This window comes from Papaver somniferum, chromosome 1 (assembly GCF_003573695.1).
Source record: "Papaver somniferum cultivar HN1 chromosome 1, ASM357369v1, whole genome shotgun sequence".
In the NCBI taxonomy this organism is placed as follows: Eukaryota; Viridiplantae; Streptophyta; class Magnoliopsida; order Ranunculales; family Papaveraceae; genus Papaver; species Papaver somniferum.
Window position 1 is genome coordinate 223,972,968 of NC_039358.1, and position 26,674 is coordinate 223,999,641.

The 26,674-nt window shown below is 36.2% G+C and overlaps 4 protein-coding genes and 1 long non-coding RNA gene across 5 annotated transcripts; 2 read left to right on the plus strand and 3 right to left on the minus strand.

Moving 5' to 3' along the window:
- Positions 1-5,543: 5,543 nt before the first annotated feature.
- On the minus strand, positions 5,544-12,631 carry LOC113361409 (pectinesterase QRT1-like). The gene is made up of 5 exons (XM_026604664.1): positions 12,531-12,631; positions 11,642-11,873; positions 11,141-11,495; positions 10,826-10,932; positions 5,544-5,714 (listed from the first exon to the last, which is right to left on the minus strand). Exons 1-5 carry the CDS (start codon positions 12,629-12,631, stop codon positions 5,544-5,546), a joined length of 966 nt encoding a protein of 321 aa, XP_026460449.1.
- Positions 12,632-13,222: 591 nt separating this feature from the next.
- Positions 13,223-14,936, plus strand: LOC113337515. Its single transcript, XM_026583186.1, has 2 exons — positions 13,223-13,443; positions 14,249-14,936. Exons 1-2 carry the CDS (start codon positions 13,433-13,435, stop codon positions 14,823-14,825), a joined length of 588 nt encoding a protein of 195 aa, XP_026438971.1. The 5' UTR covers positions 13,223-13,432; the 3' UTR covers positions 14,826-14,936.
- A 1,669-nt stretch (positions 14,937-16,605) lies between these two features.
- On the plus strand, positions 16,606-19,782 carry LOC113361420 (putative disease resistance protein RGA3). The gene is made up of 4 exons (XM_026604672.1): positions 16,606-17,478; positions 17,725-18,545; positions 18,589-19,335; positions 19,451-19,782. Exons 1-3 carry the CDS (start codon positions 16,641-16,643, stop codon positions 19,318-19,320), a joined length of 2,391 nt encoding a protein of 796 aa, XP_026460457.1. The 5' UTR covers positions 16,606-16,640; the 3' UTR covers positions 19,321-19,335; positions 19,451-19,782.
- A 244-nt stretch (positions 19,783-20,026) lies between these two features.
- LOC113361429 (zingipain-1-like) lies at positions 20,027-21,163 on the minus strand. Its single transcript, XM_026604682.1, has one exon. The coding sequence runs from the start codon at positions 21,161-21,163 to the stop codon at positions 20,027-20,029; it is 1,137 nt and encodes a 378-aa protein (XP_026460467.1).
- A 3,346-nt stretch (positions 21,164-24,509) lies between these two features.
- Positions 24,510-26,312, minus strand: LOC113317117. Its single transcript, XR_003343256.1, has 2 exons — positions 25,925-26,312; positions 24,510-25,819 (listed from the first exon to the last, which is right to left on the minus strand). It is a non-coding gene; the product is annotated as an uncharacterized LOC113317117 (long non-coding RNA).
- Between the last annotated feature and the right edge of the window lie 362 nt (positions 26,313-26,674).

Here is a 26,674-nt window from a genome sequence, read left to right on the forward strand (position 1 = left end):
TAATGTCTGCACTATTAAAATGTTATGACGTTATTGTTTGAAATTGACTAAGTATTGCCAATCATTAACGGGGTTATTATCATTGGTTGGTTATTGACTATCAACTTTGACTGTTAACTGAATTATGATTATTGGCTGGATTTCTGACTTAACCGATTGACCTTTAGAACCATCAAGAAATTTGGTCCCTAAAAATTCATTTTGACCATAAAGAAATTTGGTTTGGGGATTATAATACTGGAATTATTTATTTTAATGTCCTTTATTATGGCACTTTATGGTTGGTCCCAACTCGACTCAAAAATAACATTTTGGATCCGGAAGTACTCGAGAACCATTATCATGTTTTTTGATGTGGAAATCATTTTTTTTTGTGAGAAATGAATATATTCCTTCATAAAAGATTCTTCCAATGAAAAACACCTTCTATGTGGAGCTAAATATACTTTATGTTTATAAGCATAAGCACATGCATTCCAATTTTTGTGGAAGCACTTACAAAGGGCGATATGAGTCGGAAATTATTTATTTCCACTTCATTCATGGTACTAACAAACCAGTCTATCTGGAAGTATGCCAACAAGAGATTCAATATCTTTAGTAATATATTCAGCCTAAAGTAAGTGGTTGACATGCGAAGTGAGATTATTGTGTCTTGTTGAGATAAATAAATTTCTCTAACTAAGCTACTTGTACCAATATTGAAAATGAGAAACCCTAAAGTAATGAGGGTTAGGCATACTGACTCATGTGAAGCATGTGAAAACATACATATATGAGAGAAATATGTATTATTGTCCCATGTAGTAATAACACCAAAGTACAAGTATCAACCGAACATGGTTTCAAGATAAGATGTCATTCCAGCTCACATCAAAAGGAAACTGGTATTGGTACAAGAAATGAAATGTGGGTACCATAGTAACAACCGATTTCCAGAAGGAGGTCATACTTTAAACATCAAATTTATTGGCAAGAAGAACTATGCCTAGACAATTGACTATCTTATTCAGTTGAACTTTATACATTGTCTGCACTTATAGTATTAAAAGTACATCATTTACAAGAGACATTAATTTTCTAATACACTTGAGATATATTTTGATGAAATATATATCATCCCCTCTGAAACGTAACATATATTCACTCTAAAGTACTTGAGTTAAATCCCAATTTTGTTACGAATAAGGCCACACCACTTATTAAATCTCTCAAGATTCAACGTCTAACTGATAGTGGTTTTTCTCCCACTAATTTAAGGAATATAAACTAGTTTTTGAACTAATTCTTTGTAATGTGACTACGACATTGGATCATCGAGCGAAGCAATGCTCAAATTTTGTTTCCAAGATGGAACAAAGATTAAAAGTCACAAAATCTCTATATGTACCGAGAGCTAATCACCTTGTTAAATCATATGGAAACTCACAATGATGAGAATGTAACTGATTGCATCTTTTATAGTCTCTAATATATTTGGAAGGAAATATATCTTAGAGAAACTAATGAGTCAATCTAGTGAAATGTAAATCACTATAGTATTTAGATTATTAAATCCATATTGACTCCAACGATGAAATGTTGGGAATTGATTCATACAGGCTTTGACATAACCATAAAGGCACTTTGGTTGTGACATGATGTTTCATTTTGAAAGGAATCCTACGTACATCAGTGTGTTTGAGTGTACGAGGCAATGGGAAAAAGATTGACAGAATGCGAAGTGACGGCATGTCTCTCAATAAGTGTTTTCTAAAGTACTAGATGCACAACCCCCTTCCTATTATGCTTTTAGGTAAGAAAGCATATCACTCATTTTTACAAAGTCTTCAGTAAAACAGGATGGAGACCATCCTAAGATGCAAATGGTAAAATTTAAAAGAAAACAAGGTGAAATACAGAAAAATATTCATGCAGAATGCGGACCATTAAAGTGACTTATGACTCTGGTGAATGTTTTGACATTTTGGACTAATTATAGTTCCCAAGAAATTTGCGTTTGGAAAACTACTAGCACATGTTTTACATGTAAGGACTCACCACCCCTTGTAAATGCTAGAGAGTATACATCAAAAGGACTTGATGGTTACTCCATGTTTAATAGGATCAATGTAGAGCATCATATACCCCATGGTCTCGAAAAGGCTATCATCAAAGGTTACAGATGGTGCCTAAGGCATGGTTATGCGTACAAACCTACCTTTAATTGCTTGGGGAATATGCAATATTACACGCATCTTTACTTAATTCGTTTTGGAACCCAATGTTAGTCAACCTTTTCTGCGTACCAGTTGGTAACATGATTTAAGCCTGACATCCGTGTTCTTACACATTTTTGGTTGCACTATATATGTGACATTACGACTCCACATCGTACTATGATGGGTCTTCAAAACTGTTAAGTAATTATGTTGGAAATGAGTTCCCAATAATTATCCGCATTTTAAACCTTTTTGGCGGGAGATCTCTTACCGCTAGATTTGCGGGTTGTCATTTTAATGAGACAGTTTTCCCGTCGTTAGGGGGAGATAAGAAAAAGTATTTTATAAGGGAACGACATGAATTGTCGTGGTGTGTTCCCATTGTGTCTCATATTGATTCTTGTACTCCATAAATGTAAATGTGAAGTGACAAAGAATAATCGATTTCAGAAAGTGCACTGATATCGACAACGTGACAAGATTACACTTACCAGATGCAAATTTTCCTGCAAGGTTAGAAATCCTCAGTATGGGTACACCATAGACTAGGGTGTTGTAACTACTACACTTGGTGGAAGTGTAGTTAAGGTTGTGGCTCCACAAAGGAAGATGGAGAGACCACCAGGTTCGATCAATACTCACCTAGAAATGAAGTAGATGAGTAAGGCACAACCTAATTTGTATCATTAATGAAATCATCTCATTTGATTGTCTCTGACAATGTCCATGAATCAATACTGGCTCCGAAGTTTAATGATTCCAGAGAATAATGAAATCGTAAAGGATTATGAGAACACACACGAGTCAATGGAAAGATCGTGCGAACATATTAATTATTATTTGTATATATAGTTTCTCAATAAAATAGAGCATGACGAGATCGAACCATGCTTCTTATTGCTTAATGTCAGCGAAGAGCATATTTGGCCTATACAATCCAGGTAGAACTTGGTTCTTTGACAAATATACAGGTATTTGGTGTGGTAGTGCTAACCAACCAAGTGTAAAGCCTATTGGACATACATGATTAATTTGTCACAAAACATAATGAGAAGAAAGCAGTCTTAAAGTATAAAGACTCGCCTTGTGGCGCGAGGTTTCTAACAAAACCCTGGAATTGTTCTCTTGTAATGAACTTTATAGTGTTCCGCTACTTAGTTATCTTGGTAATTTCAAAAGGACTTGAAATGCAACATATGTATGTGGTTGTTACGTATCTCTGAAAGAATCAAGAGATAGAAGATATTTACAAAAGTACTTGATAGCCTTTTGTTACCCAAATTAAGTGACTCTAACCCACAGAGTGCGTTTACAGTTAGATATAATGCTCACTTATAGATTGAAGCAATCAGGCGGATGTGGTATACCCGTCTAAGTGACTATTTGATTTGGAGGGGATAGACAAGTAAGTTATTCTTCCTTGCGTATTCACAAGAAAGTTCCTGATTTGGAATTGTAGCTATCTATGTCGATGGTACAGACATGATGGGCACTCTTGATGTAATAAGAGACCTTAAAAGCTATTTGAAATCCGAATTTGAGATGAAAAGTCTGGGGAAAGCTCGAACGAATACTGAGCTTGTGGCATATTATTCCACCAGTTTGCATATGTCTAAAGTTGTCAGGAAATTTAACAAAGACATGCATCCTGATAGTACTCCCATGATTAATCGAGGTTCAAATGTAAGTAAGATATGATTTCGTCTAAAGGAAGATGACGAAGATGTGTTGGGAGATGGAATTCCCATATCTAAGTACAGTAGACGCATTTTTGTACTTAGTATAATAATGTATTCGATTAGATTTTACATCCTTAGGGAACTTGTTAGCTAGATATAGCTCAGCGCCAACACAACGTCATTGGAATGGTATAATGAATGTAATCATGTACTCAAAAGTAACCATTGACATAATTTCTTTTTTTTTATCCCTACAAGGACATAAAAAGGAATGCTAATGAAAGTGCAATCCAAAAGTTGTTGATTATGAAGGAACAATAATATATTCTCCAACGAAAGTAATCAGGGGGAGATATGATAGACTATTTTCTAAGTCATTATCGATATTCAGTTTCGAAAACTACATGACTAAAGGAACTATCTGGAAAAACTCTGAAAGTAATCAGGGGGAGGATCCAAGGATATGATTTCGACATAATTTACTTCGAAATTGAAGTTGTGTTGTACTCTTTTTCCCTTCGATCGAGAATAGTTTTTCCCAAATGGTTTTGTTACTCGACAAGGTTTTTAACGAGACAACACTAAAAACATCAAGTATGTTGAACGTTGAAGACATAACGATCGCGTTGATATTACTGAAAATATCTGAATCAAAGAAATGAAACGCGGTATTTTCTTAAGCAACGAACTTCTAGAATCAACAACAGGGTCTTATAAACATTCAAGTCACCAAAGTAAAGTGTGATAAACTCCTTTTGACTGTATTAGACTAATGAAAATTGTCTGACATCAAGGGGAGCATCTAATGGTGTGTTGAACTATTTTCCTTTATCGAGGTTGCTTTTTCCCACAGGGTTTTAATACTCGGTAAGGTTTTTAATGATACAACAACAAACACCAGGAAGTAATTTGCTAACTAAGGCTATTGTCTTTCCCACAAGGATTTTCTTCCTTATGAGTTGTGAAGCAACTAATCAACCTCAACGGAGGAAAGTAATCATCTGCAACAGATCACCTTTACTTACATCTATGACGTTGTACTCTTTTCCCTTCGTCAAGGTTTTGTCCCACTGGCTTTTCCCTTGTCAAGGTTTTAATGAGGCAACGTATACGCATCCAACTATGTTCTAAGTTTTCTTTATATTATACTCTTTCTTTAGTTCAGGTTTTGTCCCTCTGAATTCTCCTAAAGAAGTTTTAACGAGGCAATTAACTTAGACATGTCGGTCTTTGAAGATCGTATTGCATGTGATGAACTACATGTAAAGTACGAGACAACATGTGAAGTACTACATGTGAAGAGTTGTAATAAGGTTTTATCCCACTGGATTTTTCTCTTGTCAAGGTTTTAATGAGGCAACTGATTTCAGCACAAGTCATCAAGGACAGAACAACATTTGAAAAACTACATTTAAAGCACTATATGTGAAGCACTATGTATAAAAATTTGTTATTGAACCGCACAAGGGGGAGTGTTATAGGGCCTATGGCCCATGGATGTGCGGTCCATTAGATGAATATGTCTTCCCTTTCATGTATATAAGAGAACATTATATGTATGTAATAGTTTGATGCCTCTTTATCAATATCAAGTTCTTCTCCTTCTCTATCTCTTACTTTTCCCTATTATTTCCACTGCAAAAAAAGGGAATTTTTCTCCATTTTATGCCAATTTTCCCCGGTAAGCAGAGATCTTACTTGTGTTCAGGCCAGCTGGTTCATGCTGGAAAAATTCCAGAGGCACTTTCTCGCCTTTTTTCAGCTTGACAACAAAATTTAACTTCGCAACGCCTCTTAATTTCTTTGTTGTTGGGGGTTGTGGGTCGTCATCTTCCTACAAGAACCACAAATAGTAACTACGTACATCAACTATTGGGGTGACATTCTAAAAAACAAAATAACATACCAGAGAATAAACACCTAGTAAAGGAGTTTTCATCTTGAAGAATGTTAAAATTCAAAATCGAGAATCCATATCTATCCTTGCATCACCGAAAAAACTTGACTTAGTACCAGTGCGAACAAGGACATCCATGACAAATACACATTCTAAATGAGAGCTGTTAAATATGAAACAAGCTGACGACATAGAAACTACATTGCAATCAAGAAATTTGTGGTAGGTTGTTTGTTCTCTTCTACCCTGTAATACTGTTTCCAAGTACTATTATATTGTTTCTATTTTTCCCTACTACACTTGCCTTCATTGCCATAAAAAACGTAATCTGCTATTAATTTCGCTCCATCTGTACAAATTCTTTCAAAAGGTGTACAATTGATGAACGACAATATATGTATATGAAGTTCTTTTGCAGATTAAAACTATGTAAATAGCTAGACTAAATCTCTTTGTAGAAACATATATAGATCTAATTTGAAGAGAATGAGAAGATATTTTAGTGATTATAAGATTTGTAGAAGGTAAAGGAACACACTACACCATATCCTGGTTTTAGCAACACACTACACTAAATCTCGTTGCACTAAATATTATTTATTAGGGAAAGAAAAAAAAGAAAAGAAAAGAAGGACGCGCTTGTATTTATTAAATTAGTTTGAGGATTTAATTGTCCATCAATTTTATATTATCTCCCATTTATTTTATTTTTTCTTATTTTCTTTTTATTTTCTATTATCTCTCAAGCGTCGAGTTCTCCTCCCCATATTTTTCTTCTCTTCCAACCCTAAGTGGTATCTCCGAATCAATCCAAGTTTTCATAAATAAAACCCCGTTTCTCCGACTCTAAAACCTAGATTTCTACTACAGGTGTACTCATCTCTCACTCTCTAAACATTTTCAGATCTTAATCTGTTCTTACTGTCGTGGGTTTTGTTTGTTTGCTTAGTTTAGCTTGAGGAGTTTTATTTGGTGAACTATTTTCTTCGATTTTTTGTCTAGTGTTTTTAGATTAGATAATTTAAATTTGGGTTTGTGTTTGATTTTATGTTGGGGTATTAATTGATTATTGTTTGTTTATTTTCTTTCTTTTTTCTATCTCTGGATCTGTACGACGAGTAAGAGTTGGAAGTGTTAACTTAGTAGTACTACTCAAGTAGTCAGAGAGTCGAAACGTGTTTTAATTTGAAAAAATAATGTCAGATTACCTAGTTGAACATACCAATTTATTGTATGGGCTTATGCTAAGTTCAACTATTATTGATGTATGAATTGTTAAACATGATCTATTGTGTTGATCAGTAATTGTTCTTCATCGACTGTGATGATATTAAGATTCCTACCAAATGATAAATCGGGTCTCCTAGTTCATTTATAATGGTATATTCAGGTCCAGAAATCCGTCGAGATTATAGCCGGCGGCAATTATTTTTTTCTGAAAAATTATTTGCAACGGATATAAATGTAGTAAAAACATCCTTTGCACAAATCAACTGAAATGAGCAACGAATATGCTGCTAACAAAAAAATAAAACGTTGACAAAAACCAAAATGGGACCCGCAAAAGTGTGATTCTATTAATAATAAGAGTTGCACAAATTAACATATATGTTGCACAAATTAATATATACGTTGCACAAATAGAAAAATAAAACGTTGCGCAACCTGTTGTGCAACGTTTATAAGCGTTGGTCAATATAATTTGTGCAACGGATAACTTGCGTTACACACTTATGCGCAACGCCGTTTTGCCAACAGTTATTACCGTTGCTCAAATTATGCGCAACGTTTATAAACGCCACAAAATGGCTGTTTTGGTGCAGTGACTATTATTATACAAGAAGAAATTTGGACTTGACTCTTCGAAAAACAAGAGGCCATTGTTATTCCTTCATTCCTAGAGTGAGAATACCAAACAAAAAGCACTTCTGAAAACTACTGCCGATAATTAAACAAAAAACCTACCCACAAACAGGTGGTTCATAAGAATGCAGTTTTTAATCCACATCCAGGAATCCATATGCACATCTACTGCAAGGACATTTATTCTTAAGAATAACCAAAAGCAGTATTTGTCTAAAATCGAAAGACGTGCATAATGGGTTTTGCATAGATAGATTACACTTGAAATAGGAATCCTGTACCATGTGCATAAACAAAGACCTAATTTTTAACCTTAACTGAAATTTCAAACAAAAATCAATCTTTGGATCTAATATAAAAATCAAAATGCATGACATTCGTAGCAGGATATCAAGGAATAAGTAATCGAACTTCTTACCAGCTTGAGAGATACAATTTCAGATCAAAATCGATGAAGTATTGCAGAGAAGGAAGAAATTCATGGATTTCCTTATTCCAAATCCGACCCAAAATAAAAAAATAGTTCAAATTAAAGAAGATAATACTCTTAGTCAGTATAAAAAAAAATTAAAAACCGATATACAATTAGGTTGATTATACAGAAAAAATACTACTGTAAAAACCCTAGTTTCAGGAAATTGAAACAATAAGAACTAATTCTACACTAATCCCAGCTTACTTGGAATATTTGTCTTCTCTGCGCAAACAGTTTCGAAGTATTGATTTTTTTTTCCTGTTAGAATGCATAACCGAAGAAAGAGGAGAGGTGAGGGGGAACTGGGGAGTTATTTATGTTCAGTTGGAATTGTGGGTTTCCTCCCCTTAGCGAATAATAAGTTGTACAACATTATCTACGACATTATTTTCTTTGTCTCGAAGCAGAATGCCCACAACACCCACGACCCACCCTATCGTCAGTAGAGGTCATTCATCAGACTCACAACTTATAAACCCGGACCCGTGGCAGCTTCATATCTGGCCGTAGCAAAAAATGACCTATTTTCCACGACTACCCGTTAGGCGTGGAAATATGTGACCAATAGCCATGAATGTACAGATCCGTGGCAATAGAGACGTGGCTAATACTCAATACTTTTGTAGTGTGTGCTAGCTATTGGATCAGACCACCATCCAATCCTTCTCAATTCTAATCCAACTTGGAAAACTGGTAAAGTTCCTTTTAAATTCTTTGGTCTTTGGCTAGACCATAAGGATTGTAGGAATATCATTGCTGAGTGTTGGAGAAGAAATCTCACTGGCTCCAGTGCTTTCCTCATTGCTAGGAAGCTTAAAGATATCAAACTTCACCTCAGAGTTTGGAACAAAGAGGTTTATGGTAATATCAAAACTATTGGTGTTGCGAAAGCAAATTTTTGGTGTTGCCACACCTTAAATATTGGTGTTGCGAAAGCAAATTTCTACACCATATATTGCCACACCTTAAATATTGGTGTTGCGAAAGCAAATTTTTTGCCTTTTCAGCTGCATCTAAAAGCTATAGTTTCCTGCTGTAAAATGAAACTTTTGCCACACAACTGTAACAACAATATAAAAAGAGTGTGGCAAAAAAGTATAATTTCTTGCTGCAGCAATAAAGATTGGGTGCAGCAATAGACTTCTTGCTACATAGGTTATCGCGACACCAGTAGGGATTTATACCATAACCATTGGGTGCTGCAATATATTATGTTTCTTGTAGTGGGAATTGATTAGGATCCTAATTCCGATGACTATTTCTACTCCATATATGTTCAGGAGAGCCATGTAGATGCTTGAAAAGAAAAACAAAGGGAGTTAATTCATGGTAATGGTAATGTAAAGCTGTTAGAGATGTTCTAATCATGCTAATAATTCACCCGAATTATTACACTTGCCTATCTTAACATACAGACTTGACTTAAAAAAAGATTATTTGAAGCAAAGAGTTTCAAATATCTCAGTCAGATTGAGGTTTGAGATAATACAATGTGGTGCATCATTGAAATACTACCAGTTAGTTACATTATTGCTTAAAGCAAATATGCACATATTACTAAAGAATATGATGGTTGAAACTCCCTCTCCCCCATCGGATGGTGTTCAATCTGTTTTAGGTGGCTTTAAGAGGCGAAGTTCTAAACCAAAACAAGAAATTTACTTAAAAGCTCCTTAAATAAATCTTCGGTAAACGCTGTGGATGAGTTTAATGATGTATTTTTTCGCTTTTCGTATCTTTTTACTTTTATTTATCTACTTCTTTGGAGGTCCTGGCTTTATACCCCTCGTATTTCTGTTTTTCTTCTTCTTTAAAAAAAATAATAACATCTGCACAGATTATTGTTGGTGTAACTATAGTTAAATATAGTAAAGTTCAGTTGTTTGTATCCAATGACCATAGGAGTCCACCATGCAATTCATGCTTGCAGGCATGTCTCTCTCAAGTGCCCCCTCTGATGGCATCCCCAAGAGTACAAAAGAGTCTCCCTAGTAGAGTCTGTAGAGAGATCGTAAAGAAATTTGAAATTGACGGAAGGAAAAACACCGCCTATGATTATTCACTCCCATGGGCCATCTGAGACATGAATTAGATAAACTATCCATGCAAGATCGTATGTACAGAGTGGACGCAAAAGGATGGAGTTTATAGTAAGAGTTCGATTTCCGAGTGATTCACATGTTACGCTGAAAATACGAAATGCACTTCTCGTAGTTGACAATAGTAGGTTACTCAAACTCCGCTTATGGACCCTTGGCTAATTAAAGAATTCCTCTCTGACACAAATACTGGGGAAATTTGTACATGAAGGTTTTTGTATCAAAAAATGTGGACGATGTTTAGATTATCTTATGATACGACAAATTGGTAAAATCATTCGACGAACTTATTGCCCTTTGATCTGTGTTTCCCCGAGAAAGGCTGTGCTTCCGGCTGGCTAACAAGATGGCTTACCAGTGAGAGGCACTGAAATCATGATTTTGGATTATAAACTTACGTACCATGATAAAGGCAGCAAGATCATAAAGAGATTATGAACATTAAAAAAACAAAAACAAAAAAAAATCTGTTTCCAGTTTTTCACTAAAATCCCTGACCGTAGAAATCAATATAAATATGTGTATATATATATTCATACGAAGAGATTACTTGTTGAGAATGGAGGCTTACTATATTCCCAGCCATTCTTGTCCATCTATGTAATGTTTACCCTGAAATGGTTGTATTTCTTCTTGAGTGAATAATTTCGACCACTGCACTCGTTGTTGTCTATTTGATCCTTCACCGCTGCATTGAAACTCTCCAAAAGTAACCGTACTGCATAACAAATTAATTTTGTTGTTAATTAAGAAATACAAATCCATTAATGCATTAACTAATATAATTTTAAATTTTTGATTTTCTTTTCCAATTTGGTGCATGTTGAGTTACTCACCTTCTTTTCGACGGATCCTTCCAGTCATTCCATCCTTCAGGACTTATAATGTTGTCCATATCGGTTTTGATATAGATTGCACGCGAGTACTTGCCCCATGGTCTTCCCAAGAAGTTTTTTCCCCGCCACGAATTCTCGAGTTCAAGAAAGAAAACCCTGTATTTTCATCAGGAGAGTTCCTATGAGAGGCTGCAATAAATCCATATCCGTGTCTTCTTGCTACTGAGTTGATAGTGCAATCCTCGTAAAGCGACCTTGCATTACCAAATACGAAATCAATGGCTCCTTGGATGAAACACTTGTAGAAGTAGTGTGTTCCATGATGGTCATAGAGTGTATCTCGGTACCCAAGAAACCTCACATTATAGAGTACGGATTTATTCCCGCTTATTTTCAGTGCAACTCCTTGCATATTCTTTGCTCTTGGCTTTGCAACTACAGTATTCTGCAAAACAAACGTTACAAATTTTTGAATTGCAGTCTCGTGTATAACAAATGAAAACATTCTTTTTTAAAAATATGCTATCTCCTTTTTTTGGAAAAAAATATTATCACTTTTCATTTAAGCCAAATTAAAAAAGTGATAGTTACTTTCTTTTCAAAACGAAGGGAATATATATGATTTTTATGACGTGCATACCTGAAAAGTTTAGCACAAAAGTAATCAGATTCTACATTGACAGTAGCTGTTTTGAAAGTGCCTATTTCTTTACCATGCCCGTCCTTATCCGAAGCTTTTGCATTCCATGTTATCATTGTATGGTTAGCTTCAATTCCAATCAGTGAAATATACGGCTTGTTTTCTGGAATTAATACCTTTTCTCTGTATAATATAAAAAAGCAAACAGTTCTTACATAAATGTCTATCGATCCTATAAAAAAGAAACCTAATATAGAGGTGTCAAAAATCAATATAGGGGTTTCTCATATAAGAAAAAAATAGAGCCGCTAGTAAGTAAATTTAGAAACCCCATATCCAATTAAATTTTCGTGAAACCCAAACAATAACCCTTGGTTAATTAGGTTACATAATTTAGTTTTTAGATTTATTTTACTGATTTTGATTTATTGATTCAACCAACTAAATTTATAGTTTTTTTTTTTGGATCACGGCTAGGATGAAAACCAATTTTCTATATATTCCCTTGCTATTTACGGCTACGAATAAAGAACTCCTGACGGTAATTGGTTCAAAGATTAATTACGATTAGAATTTCTAAAACCTAGTCGTAACTAAAGAAGATTCCATCTATTTTTTCCAACAAAAAATAGTAACAAATTTTGTTTTGAGATTTTTTTAATTAGGTTTAAATACATTGAAGGATAATTTAGACTTTTTATTTGGCATTAGGACATCCCCTAACCAACTCAACAAATATTATTATCATCAGAAAAATCCCTCTATTGAAAAGTGAAGTCCCAGTACAAGGTTTCATTAAAAAAAAAGAAAAAAAAAATTTAATTGGCATATAACGGTTACCTGTAAATTCCAGGCCGTATGTAAATTTTGACTCTACGTGTATTATTCTCGGGGAACCATGTCGATTGCGCCCTGTAAAGTTTCAGAATCTCCGGAACCATCCTTGGCAACAACAACAACAACATCCATGCCCGTGCTATTTTTTCTTCGGTTGTTATTCAAGTGAGACCTCCTCTCCATTAAATTTAGTGTGCAATCTTTCCACGTTATGAAATTCTTCTGGCCATGCAGATTTTGATCAGCAACACCATTCACACTACTTAATTGACAAGTGACAAAAACAAGAAAGAAAATCAGTCCTAGCACACTAAGATTACTTGAAAAGAAGTTCATAAATTGTGCCATTATAACTTTTCCTATGAACCTTTCTTATTATGAATCATATGAAAAGATTATTTGAGAAGCTAGAGACTATATTTATTATAAGCAGCAACCAAATTTCGTAGTTACTACCCAACTCTAAATCCGAGTTACAATGAGTGTAAGAAATAGGACAATGCTTGGACTGGGATTTGACTTTGACCACTATCAAAACAAAGTCTGTCGTGTTTACTTTATTTATTTTTTTACCTTACGCTGGTGAAATCTGAAAGCAGCAGCATATGGAGGGAGGACACGTTAGGAATATTAAAGAGGTGATTTAATACTAGTAATTTAGTACAACCGACCTGTTTCCACTATCTATCTAACATTCTACTTTTAAACTCAAAACAATTCATCTGTTTCTCTCCTTTTTCTTCACTTCTTGAGCACTTTCCTTTCTCTGCACCTTCTTAGACTTATTACATTCCCTCTCTCAGAAACCCTAACAATCAAACAGAGGGTTCAGCTCAGGTCATCTCATACATTGAAGATTTGGACTTCATACGTCATTTCTAAGAAGATACGTCACAGATTCAGCAATGGGAGATCAGTAAGTGTTTTCTTCACTTATCTTTCTCTAGATCTATCTCATTATTTCATTATTATCACTTTTTGAGTTTTATAAATGTAACAAAAAATGGAAAATCAAATGGAAACAGAGCTTCATAAGAAGAATTAGCCTTAGTGTTGTTGTTATCTAACTGATCTAGGATTTTTGAGACTGGATAAATCGGTCAAGAACTGAGTCAAATCGGTTACAGAAAATAGCTGTGTATATTAGCTGATTCTGGTTATTACATTTTGCTAGGGTTTAGGATTTTAGATAGGTGGTGGATACTAGATTTTGTTGATGTGAAGTTCTGGGTTCACCACCCAAATACCATAATTATCAGTTTCACTGAGTCAAATCGGTTTTTGTTTTGACTAGTTCTTACCTAGTCTAGTAGACTCACTGTGTTGTGTGGGGTCATAATCATATCACAGCTTGCCAGATTGGAGCTTGGAAGAGTGAAATTACATGGTGAGTGATGAGTGATTTGCACTCTCTGCAGATGAAGGTTCACGATATTACTCCACAGATGTTGTGGTTATTGTAGACTCATTTGGTAACCTGGGTAAACTAGTTCTGTGAGCTAATTGGTTTGACCCTTTAGAAGTGAGACAACAAAGTTGTAGTAGTAATAGTTCAATTGGATTGATATAGATTTTCAACCACATAACTTGACTTGCTAATAATGAACAAGAATTTGGAAAATAGCAAGATTTAGGGAATTTAGCATTGAAGTTGTAGGTTTTTTTTCACTTGAACATTTTTATGTCACTGTCTAAAGTTGTTTTATTGCTGTTATTTACAGTTCTGAATCTTATCCAAGAGACTACACTGAGAGACAACAGACAAGAACGACATCAGATTCGGCCTCATATTCAACAACAAGTGTTCATGTAACAGCATTAGATGGTTTAGTAAACGTAAACTCGCTATTCACAATTGCAGTTTTTGTAGGTTTGTCGTTAACAACACCAGGTCAACATAGTTTAGAGAACAAAGATATTTGTGATGCTGGTATTGACGTTGCTAAACGACTCTTGGTCTTTGAAGTGGTTTCGTTTAGTTTCTTTCTCTTTTCTAGCTTAATTGCTCAAGGATTAAAGCTTGCTATTAATCTTCTGAATAGTAAAGATGTTGATGAAGCTTTACGTGCACACATCAACATAAAGGTCCTAAGGTTTGGAATGTTGGGGTCAGCAGTCGGATCAGTTATGGGATGCATATTTCTGATGTTGTCAATGGTGCATGTTATAGAAATTAGGTTAGGGTTATTGTCTTGTGGTAGTAAAGCTGCTGTTCGTGCTGTTGCCACTTTGACTACGTTGGTATCATCTGCACTTCTTGTCTACATTACCACAGCTGTCTATGCTTTTACTCATTAGATCATAATGTATTTGTATACACCTGAATTTTCTGTAGTGTTGTACATTGATCAGTGAGTTCAGTTTTCTGTATCTTTTGATAAGTATAATAATTCTTCTTAGAACTGACAAGGATAATTTGCTAGATAATTTTACTAGTTAACTGATAATTGGCTAGATAATTTTACTCATTAGATAATTCTCTTAGATAATTTTGATAATTTGTTGGTTCGGTTTAGTAGTCTCAACTTAAAGAGGGCTATGTATGGATGAATCATAAAACATTATCTTTTGCGGAGCTCATATTATTATCCTTTACATCATGCCATAGTGCCATGGATCCAATTCCAAACTGCCAATACGCCGATATGATTTACATCATATGCTTTGATTTTCGGTGCTTACTATGTAATTGCCTTCTTGATACTGAAATTTGCAAATAATCTGGTGTACCAGAGAGCCTGAAACTCTCTTTTTTTTGTGGCAAGCATCACCGACATTGAGAGTTATAAATAAGTGTGAAAACAAGTAGCCTGGTAGGGACTTAGTGGTTGGTTGCAACTTGCAAAACTTTCCTAGAAGTCACTTATGATGAAAACAATATGCCAGTCAACGTCTTCCTCCTTTTTGTTTATCTTATCTTGTGGATGGAATTCAAAGGGAGAATAAAATAGTCAAGTCTCAAATTGATCGACTGAACACTCGAATTCTCTTGCATTCTACCAGAAATTCATCATCTTATTCTTCTTATTGTAATGGCAATAATTGAAGGGATTCTTGTTAACAGTGTGACTGAAATTATGAAGAAGTTGATTCCGTTTATGATTGAAAACATTTGTTTAGCAAAAGGTTTCAAAAATGAGCTGAAAAATCTTCAAGAAACTTTAGAGATGATACTAACTGTGATTGTGGATGCAGAGGCGAAGCAAGTTCATGCGAATGCTGTGAATTTTTGGTTGAAAAGGCTGAAAGATGTTGCTTATGAAGCTGACGATGTACTCGATGATTTCGCATATGAACTCATGCGTTGGCAGCATGAAAGGATAGGCAAGCTAGACAAGGTAAGTGATTTCGTCTCAAAATCCTCCAACTCGATTTTATTTGGATGGAAAATGGGTCGTAGAATCAAAAAGATAAACCAAAAGTTAAGAAAAATTGTGAATGATGCGGATATCAAGTCTAAGTTGCTACCGAGTAGTACTTTTAGTGCTGCTCACAGACAAAATTCTGATAGAAGGAGGTGTGAATGGTATAAGTGTTATTGGAAGAAACAATGATCAATCAAGAATAATTGATTTACTGATCAATTCGTCTTCATGGTCAAATGATAACCTTTCCACCATATCTATAGTGGGTATGGGGGATCTTGGCAAGACTACACTGGCACAGCAAGTTTTCGACGACCCCTTGGTTAAGGCACAATTTGACCCAATAATATGGGTCTATGTCTCTGACAGTGATGGTGATTCATTTGATGCCAATAAGCTTTTGCGAGTGATCCTCGAGTCGATCATTAAACACACATGTGACGATGTACCAAATGTCAATGAATTGGTTCGTCAAGTTCATCAAAATTTGAGCGGCAAGAAATATTTGTTGGTTCTTGATGACCTGTGAAGCGAGAATGTCCATGAATGGGAGAGACTTAAAAGTTTACTTACTGTTGGTGCTCGAGAGAGCAAAATTTTAGTCACTACACGGAAAAGCCAAGTTGCATCAATTGTTCGAGGTGCGATTCCCCCATATACATTACAACGTTTGTCGGATGAAGATTGTTGGTGTATTATTAGGCAAAAAGCATTTGCTCCTGGTGGTGCACTTGAGTCCGATTCGAGAATGACAGACATAGGAAAATCGATAGCAAAACAATGTTGTGGTGTGCCCCTTGTGGCGAAAACTCTAGGAGGTCTTATGCACCTCAGAAATAAAGGAAGTGACTGGGTCTCCATCAGGCAAAATAAGAATTTCGCCAGTATATCAAAGGATCAAAACAACGTCATTTCAATATTGAAGTTGAGTTACGATAATTTGTCTCCGAGTTTGAAACAATGTTTTTCTATTTGTTCCATTTTCCCAAAAGATTATTGGAGAATTAAGAGGCAGTTTTTAATTCATCTGTGGATGGCCGAAGGGTTCCTTCAACCATTTGAAGAAGACGCAAAATGGATGGAAGATCTTGGGGATGAATATTTCAACAATTTGTTGTCTAACTCATTTTATCATGATGTGGAGAAGGATGTTCACGGAAACATCAAATCATGCAAGATACATGATCTTCTGTATGATCTTGCAATAAGTGTTACTGGGAAGCATGAACACTCTCTCTCGCTTGCGAAAGACATTAAGATGAAAGATGCTTCTGAAGTTCGCCGGTTGGGTTTGGTATTTAAAGATGAAAGCTTAACAATGTTGCGGGAATTCTTGCGCGCCTCGAAAAAGGTTCGTACTTTACTTCTCTTTGAGCAAAGCCATAGTAAGGATATTGAGCTCATCTGTAGGAATAGCCACCTGCGTGTACTAGATTTGACTGGCTTGAGCATAAGTGAAAGCTTAATAACTTCTATTTCGAGATTAAGACATCTTCGGTATCTTAACCTCTCATCTCCTAAGGATTGTCATATCAAAATACTACATGATAGGTCCATTGGTGCATTGTATAATTTGCAGACACTAGGTTTAATTTGAAAAACTTAAGGTACCTTTATCTCAAGAATTCAAGAACTGCCAAAGTCCATCTACAGCTTGTCTAACTTGCAGACTTTAAATCTCTCATGCTGTTTCAATTTGCGAGAGATGCATGCACATGTTGGAGCATTGACAGATCTAAGGTTTCAATTTGGAACATATCAAGTATAGGGGTCACCGAGAAGAAACACCAAAAGGTTTAGGACGGATGGCTAAATTGAGAACGTTACCTGAGTACATAATCAGAGAGGGACGGAGATCGGTGAGTTAAAAGGTCTCAACTTGCTTGAAGGAACATTTCAGATATATAATCTTAAGAATGTGAGGGGTGGCATTGAAGAAGTACTAAGTGCAAATCTAATGGAGAAGCGAAATGTTCGCCACTTGGGGCTGCATTGGAGTTGTAGAGGTTTTGGTGATACTGATGACGAAGAGGAGCAAGAGCAGGAAGAGGAGTACAATTATCATAGTCCTGAATTAGTATTGGAAGGGCTCCAGACTCACCGTAATCTGAAAAGTCTGACAGTTGATGGTTTCAAATGTGCAAAGCTTCCGTCATGGATGGAGATGACTAATATTTCTGCGTCTTTACCAAATTTGACAGAGATCCAACTGCGAAACTGCAACAGATACGAGCAGATTGTGGGGTTCATGCAGATTCCTCACTTGAAGAAGCTGATCTTATGTAAACTTCCCGAGCTGAAAGAATGGGCGGAGTCGTTGTCAGCAGCAACATCATCTTCGAACAACAGCAGTTCTCATCTTTTTCCATGCCTCGAGGAGTTATTCATCAAACTTTGTCCTAAATTGTGCAGGTTGCCAACTTTGTCATTTCCATCTCTCAAGAATTTCGAGGTTAAGCTCAGCAATGCCATGGTATTGAGTTCAATTCTACCGAACTTAACATCTCCATATGTCCTCAAAATGAATGGAATTTTAGATCTTGAGTATCTACCATGGCAAACATTGCAACCTGCACTAAGTATCTGGAAATTTGGGGTTGCCCAAATTTCCGAGGTTTCCATCTGGCGGAGGAGAACAACATATCTGCACCCATAGAAGAATCAGTCTCTCTTAGGGAACTGCATATTAAGAATGGAATTCTTTGTCAGTGGATCTGGAACGCATTAATGACCTCGAGATGATAAGAATTGGTTGGTTTTCTGAGGCACCAGGAGTGTTTCCTTTTTCGGCAGAGCAATTCTCCTCCTTTCCCTCTCTCTGGACATTTGAGATAGATGGGTGCTCTACACTCAAATGTCTACCTGAGCAGCTTCAACACCTCACCATGCTGGAAAATATGAGAATATCCAACATGCATTCTGACATGGTGGCTTTGCTAGAGTGGTTTGGGAACTTGCCATCATCAGTAAAAGTGCTGGAGATTTTGAATTGCAGTGGTCTAGAGTATCTTCTTTCTGAGAATGAAATGCTAAAGTTCACTTCCCTTTGGTCTTTGAGAATTGAAGGAATTGCAGAAGTAGAAGGGATACAACACCTCACAGGACTTCGGAACTTAGAGATTCGTGGATGGTCAAAGCTGAATTCTCTTCCTCACCAACTCCAACAACTCACAAGTCTAACAAGGTTAAAAATAGATAACTTTGATGAATTAGAGGTATTACCTGAATGGCTGGGATCACTTGAGGAGTTGGAGATTTGGGAGTGCAAGAATCTGTTGCAGTTGCCTTCTAAGATAACCATGCAAAGCTTAACGAAACTGAATTTCCTATCGATTAAAGCATGTCCTCTATTGGAGGAAAGATGTTGCTCCAAAACTGGGGAAGAGTGGGAAAAGATTTCTCATATTGAAGACATCTCCATTGAATGAAAGAATAAAGATCAGGTACGCCTCTTTCTTTCTGTATTCATCCTTGCAGGCATGTTTCCATTGCATTCTATCGGGTGTATGTCTCGTTAACAGGATCAAATACTGACACCTTCAATTTAATGTCTGACAGATTGAGGGTTTAACGAATAGTTCGACGTGGATTAGAAGAGTTGAAGCTGATGCCTGGTCATGTTATTTGTCAGCTTGATTGCATTGTCACTGGTCTGGTTTGAGGTTGGCAGCAAAGTGCAACAGAAAGACCTTGACGTTCCTGGATAGCTCAATTTTGAGTTTTAGTAGAAAGCAGTCAGGAGCCACAGAAAACGGTGCAGTAGTATCAACATTTGGTGTTCAATTGATTCAACTAAAAAATATTTAAGGCTCCTCACTTTATTAGACCCGGCTATATTTTATTTAGTTATCAGAATTCATCAGCATTTTCAGTGAATTAAGTAGTAGAAATGAAGAGAATAATTACAAGCAGAAACTTGAAACTTCAAAGCAAATTGACAAAGATAATGAGCCATCCGTTTTGGAAACAAGAAAAAAGTAAATGTTAGTACAATTAATAATCAGAAAAAATCCATATAATCAACTGGAAACCAGTTAACCCAGGTGTCTACCGAAAAAAAGGAACCAAAAAAACAGGATGCAGTTTCCACCACTTTTCAGTCCTTGGAACAACAAAAACACAACACCCGGCAGCTCAAACAGGGACGCCTCCAAATTTCCTGAAACCCCAGTAAGGTTTTGCAGGAGTCCGCTTTAGAGCCTTTACGGGATAAGAGGCTAGCATTGCAATACCACACTTTCCTTCGTTAGTGTCAGCCAAATTACGCTCCATTCGGATGTAACCCTGTTCTCCCCAATTAGGTCCCCAAGAGTTTCTCACAATCCAGTAGTCTGTACCATTTTCTGTACCATATCCAACAGCATTCACAGCATGGTCCAACGCTGTTCCACATCTTCCAGTGTAAACACCCGATTCGTAGAGTTGGAAATCTCGGCCACCAGCTTCAATGGCAACACTAACAACCTGGTTTGACACAGCTTTCTGCAAAGCCTTCTCATCATTTTCTGGCACATCTTCAAACCCGTCAATAGTCACTGCATGGGAGTTTTTCTTCTTCACATCACATTCATTATCTTTAGCATTGTAAGGATAATCTTCTTCGGTATCAATTCCACCATTCTCAATGATAAACTGAAACGCATAATCCGGAAGACCTCCATTACATCCATGATTGTTAGATGTATCACAGTCTACCAACTCTTGTTCAGATAGTGAAATCAGATCTCCAGTAACAATCTTGTTTACACATTCCACCGAAGCAATAGTCGAGAACGCCCAACAACTGCCACAACTTCCTTGGTTTTTGACATCAACGACAGCACCTTGTTCTCTCCAATCAACATGTTCAGGAAGCTTCTTATCCCCAAGATTAACAGCATACCGATCTGATTTAGGGTTACCGAGTCTCTGATCGATCTTAGTACCCAAATACTTTTTCTTATACTCATCATTACTCAAATCAGCAAAACTATTCAAACCAAGTTGATAAGAATGATTTTCAGAATTATGCTGATCAATAAACTGAAGATTATCTTTAAATATCTCAAACCTCCTTTCCTTTTCACCTAAAGCATTATAATTCTTGCCGTGTCGTACAAGCCATGATTCATACAGATCGTATAACTCTTTCTCTGTTCTCTCATCACTATACACAACACCATGTTTTTCATTGTAACTGATAATGGACATATCTAAGGCTGTAGACACAGCCATGAAAGCAAACAAAAGAGCAATAACGATTGCAGCAGAAGAAGGTTTTGAGAAAAGCATGTTTTGGGGTTCTTGCCTCTTGGTTTGAATAAAGAAAAGACTGATGCTTTGGGTTTTTATAGGAAAAACAGCGAGAGTAATCTTCTTTTCAGAATCAGAATGGAACCAGGAAGATGGGATATCTAGAAGATGTTTAGCAAACCGCCAACCCAAATATTTTCTTGTTTGTTTTAGGAAACATTGAAGGCACTATATAATAATAACAAAGCTGGTCTAGCATTGTAGAAAAGTTCATTCACCAAAGTTTTTTTTTTAAACTAGCTAGATTTCAAGCACTGGAGTTAGCAATTTTATTCATTGAAATTTTTGGTTTTTGATTTGTGTCATTAGTACTAGATATCTATGGAGAAGTCTCTTCCTCTTCCCTTGGATATTGTACTAGATATCTTTTCTCGGGTTCCAGTTGAATCTATTCTAGACTGCAAATTAGTTTGCAAAACATGGGCGACTCTCATCCGCCAGGTTAAGGTGGAGTCATGTCTCTTTTTTGCTTGTTGCATTAACGATCACTGTGTCCACAGAACGTTACTTTTCCATGGAAGACAACTAAGTGACAGGATTAGCATTGATGAGAAATACATCTACAGTGAAAATCTGACAAGGATCTATCATACTCCTATGCTCCACAAACCTTATTCTAAACACAGTTGGCTCCTGCAATGGTTTGGTTTGTGCATTTCAACGCCACAATTTCATTATAGACCCCATCTATATTTGTAATCCACTTACTAGAGAATGAGTTTATCTTCCTGAACTACTCGTGAAGAAAAAAGACATCGATCCAGATTCTATTCGTCTAACTAAAGGAAAGGTTAACATGTATGACCGTACATCATGTGGATTTGGGTATGTTGGGTCAACCAATGAGTACAAGGTAGTTAGAATCCGTTACGTCAAATACGCCCAAGGAAATGTACACTCTTGGCAGTGGTCGTGGATGGAGGACGATAAGTACAGTTTCCTATCGAGTGGAGACGACGTTCGGTGGTGTGGGTACCTATGCAGATGATGCTATTTATTGGATTTCATCTAACAACGTTGTGGCATTTGACTTGGCTGATGAAAAGTTTCGATTGCTAACTGCCCCTCCTTGTATGCAAGACATTCTGCCAAAACATAGATATGGACTTGTTGCACTTGGAAGGGATTTGTGTCTTTATATGGATAAACGTAAGTCAAGTGTGGAAATCTGGTCCTTCAAGGAGACCAGGTGGTGTATGCAGTTTGATATAGATTTCAAAGCGATAGTAGGTTCTCGTAAACGGATGTTTCAGCCGATTTTACTTACAAAAGGTGGAGATATCATATTCTTATATATGATAAATCTGCGCTTTATTGTTATGGCACGAGAACAACAGTTTTGCGGATGATTTCCGACGAGGGATCGGCCCGTTATTTCGAAAATGTCAAGTAGTTGCTCATGTAAGCTATGTTGTAAAAGGCGCTCGCCTTTGGCGCCTAAGCGCAGCACAAGCGCCCGAGGAATCCAAGGCGACCCTATATTCTGCTCTGGCGCCTTAAGCGAGCGATTATGGCGCTGTAGGCGCCTCTCGGAAAGGTTAGGCCCTAGCCTAAGCGCCAAAGGCGCTTTTATTTCCTTTTTAATCAAAATCATAGACGTAAACGTAATAAAAGTCTGTAAACGTGATAGAAGGGATTAAATCAAAATCATAGACGTAATAAAAGTCTCAATCACGCATAATATCAATCAATGATACTAATATGGAAAAAAAACATCAGCAAAACAATCAATGATAATATGGAAACATCATTAATAACTAGATAATAGTATTTCTCCTCCACGTCAATTAGTGATTTAGATATGGAAACTTCATTCACTGTATGATATTGATATTGCCATGTATACACTACAAAATAAGTAGCTTCTAGGGACAGGCTGTTTTTTCAAAACCGTCCCTAAAGAGAGTTATTTGGGACGCTTATGGAGTACTCGTCCTTATTAGTGATCAAATTTTTAAATTAAGGCAATAATATGACCGTCCCTAAAAGAAATGACGACCAAATAGTATTAGTGACGGTGGAACAGGGGACGGTCAGAAAAACGTCACAAATATCTTCTTGGGACGGATTTGGGCCTCTTGGGACGCTTTTTAGCCGTCCCAAGAAGCCTTTTGTTTTGTAGTGATAACTTCATTCCCAGTCAATGGTTAAAATATGGAAACTTCATCAATAATGAGGTTATCAAGGAAATACCAACGCATGGACAATGAATGATCAATGTATGGAAACTTTATATATGGTGAAATACCAATATTAATTAAAAATCAATCACATTGAAATCAATGATGAAAATATGGAAAGAAATAATCATAAGTTTTAAGGGAATAATGTGAATTATTTGGTAGGGAAGATGGTTTAAGAGGCATTGATTTCAATGAGGTTACTGTTGTGAGAAAGAACATGTTGGTGGCGTGGTAGTGGATTAGGAAACACAGATGAGCAGTAAAGATTTGTTTGAGTTTCGTTGTTTTTTTCTGTTCTTTTTTGGTTGAATACGTTTTACTTCTGAAACTCTAATGAAGACTGTTCTTTTCTTCAATTAACACAACACAACACAACACAACACAAATTGCATTAGTGATCGCCTAGGGCACCTAGGCGTCCAGGCGACAGGCTAAGCGCCTCGCCTAGCGCCTAACACAACAATACCCGAATTTAATTATAGGAATAAAAGGTTAACCTAGGCTTATTTTCTAATCTGATCTTTCTTCCTTTGTGGCGATGTTCAGGTCCAACATTACTACAAGATCAAGAAAGACGCTCCGTTAGGAATAACGATGACGATGGAACAAACACCAAAACCAAATGATAGTCGAACAAAACAATCACAGGACTCTAGCTTTCCTAGCTCCACATTCAAAGAATCGACAATGTTTACGGCCCAAAAAATTGCTGAGGCTGAAAACAAGTCATTTGTGGCGTCTGAGGCAGTTAAGGAAGCAGAGAGGGTAGAAAAGATGGCTGAACACTCGGCATGTATGAAACTGTTTTTTGAAGATATATTGGAACAATGTAAGATATAGACCAAGATTTTGCCCCCCTGTCTCTCTCATTTCCTTCCTGTTTTTTGAATTTTAGCATCCATATTTGATTTTGTTTCAGGCAAACGTGGTGAACCTGCGATCATGGCTTTTTGAGATGTGGGCCAAAATTCCGGGAAAGGAAGCGCTTGGGTCTGGCATCTGAACGAGTACATTTGTATATTAAAAAGGCTTGTCATGTGAGGTGTAGACGCTCGTTTTCTTCTTTTTTTTTTCCCTTCATAGAACGTTTAGATAGATTTTATAACTGCTTTATAGACGGGTAGACATCAAGTCTTGTTATGTGAAAAATGAGTGAGAAACGGAGTTCCCAGGGTGGAATCTACTATTATGAATGTCAACTTTATGATAAGCAATGAGTTAAAATTTTCAGATGAGTGCAAAATTAAAAACAGAACGGGCCAAAAGTGGTCAACATGACCATAAGCCCATAAAACCAACAGAAAGAAGAAAAAGGAAAACAGAGAAGAACCAAAATCAAACAGAAGAAGAGGACAATCAAGCAAATCCTAGATAAATCAGATCAGGCGATTCGGTCCTAGTTAAATCTAAGAGGTCTAGGATGGAACTTTAAGACCTGTCCCCTTTGCAGATTACTTCCCTGAAACTTTACTGCTGAGTAGTTCTCTGCAAACATGCTGGAAATGGATATGTAAGAGCATCCTGCAAATTCTTCTCCATCTAGCCCACACAATTCTGGGAATATGATTGCTTATAAAGGCAACTATAGTAACTTTTGAGTCAGTTTGAAGTATAACTCTGAGATGATTGTTTTCAAGAGCCCATTCCAGGACTCGAATAACAGCAAACACTTCAGCGATATGATTCGAAGCTAATCCCAAACCACCAGATTCAGCAAAGATGAAAGCACCAACATGATTCCTAACCACTATTCCATAACCAGACATCCCAGGGTTACTTTAAGATGCCCCATCACAATTCTTGATCAGGGAGAATGAAGTAACATTCAACCAAAGAAACTAAAGCTTATTCAACATAATTCGTCATGGGTGAAAAGAAAGATTTTCTTTTTAAAGCTGATGATATCAAGAACTGCACCATCAAGGAAAACCTTATTGCGCAAAATCCACAGCTCAATTAAAGCTTTAAAAAGCAGCAATTCTCCAGAGTTCTTTAATCACAGGACTTTTGTATTTGCTAAGTACCAAAATATCAATTCTTAAAGAAAAATATACGTCCAACCAACTCCAGATAAGTTTGCTGAATTCACAATGCCACAAACGGTGATCACTGGTATCTTCATCCTTGTGACAAACGAAACATCTGGAAGCAACATAATATTAATATTTCTTATAACATTCTTATTCCTTGGACAACATAAAAAAATAATAAAATAATCTGCGATGTATGTGATTTTCCTAACAAGCATATTTGCAGACGCACAAATCACCGCCTGTGGGTCCTTCTTGGACAAGGCATGTAGTTTTAGCTTTTTTGCCATGATCGTGGAAACATTTTGAGTTGCAATCATCCTCTATCACACATACGGTTTCCCATGTTTCTTTGCAAGTCTGATGCATTTTGTTAAGATGAATGTTATTATGATGATGCATATGTTTCCTCGCTTGGCCACCTGCATTAATTCCAAAATAAAAAAGAAAAATAACCAAAATAAGAACACGAATTAGATTTATAATAGAGATGGTAAGATCGTTGAAAGATTGATAAGCATACCTACCTGCAACGAAAATGAAAAGAACCAAGAAAAGGCATAAGATGATAGCGTTCTTCTTAGCCATTTCTCCTCCTTTTCTTCCAAACAACATTTAACTTTTCTCTTGTTGTTGTTTAGGGATTATGCGAACTTTATATTCTACACTCTACACGCCCGAGAATTTATATATAGCAGGACTTCAAGATACCACAGATATTACGCAGCTTTAAAACCAAAATATACTACAATTATCATGAAGATATCATGGATATAATGCATATTTAAGGAAAAATCGTATCATTGTGATTGGTTGTCTGGATACTACGAGCAGCGGGCACTGAAAATATGTCTGGGAGGGCTAAAATAGTAATATGAGTTAAAATGATTAAATTTCCAGGGCATAAAAAATCCAAATGAAAAATCAGTAAAGAACTGATCACTGTTGGTGTGTATTTATAAGTTATCATTTTTTGAAGATAAAGATTTCTGTACATCAAAACTCTTATTTGAATCACTCATTTCGAAAAAATTCCCCTAATTTCTTTTTCTCTTTCTTTTTCTTTTCTTCCCTCTGATTTTTTTTGTTGTTTTGATTTTCATCTTCAGCGCTTAACTTAAAGAAATGAATTAGTCTTAGACTCTTAATTGATTATCTAATCATGATTAGTGATGTTAATCAAGTTTATTACCTCAAATCAAATGGGAAGCATATTAGTCATTATGTAAATATTTGGATATGGAGTATTCACTGTTACTATTTCGTGATCCTATGCG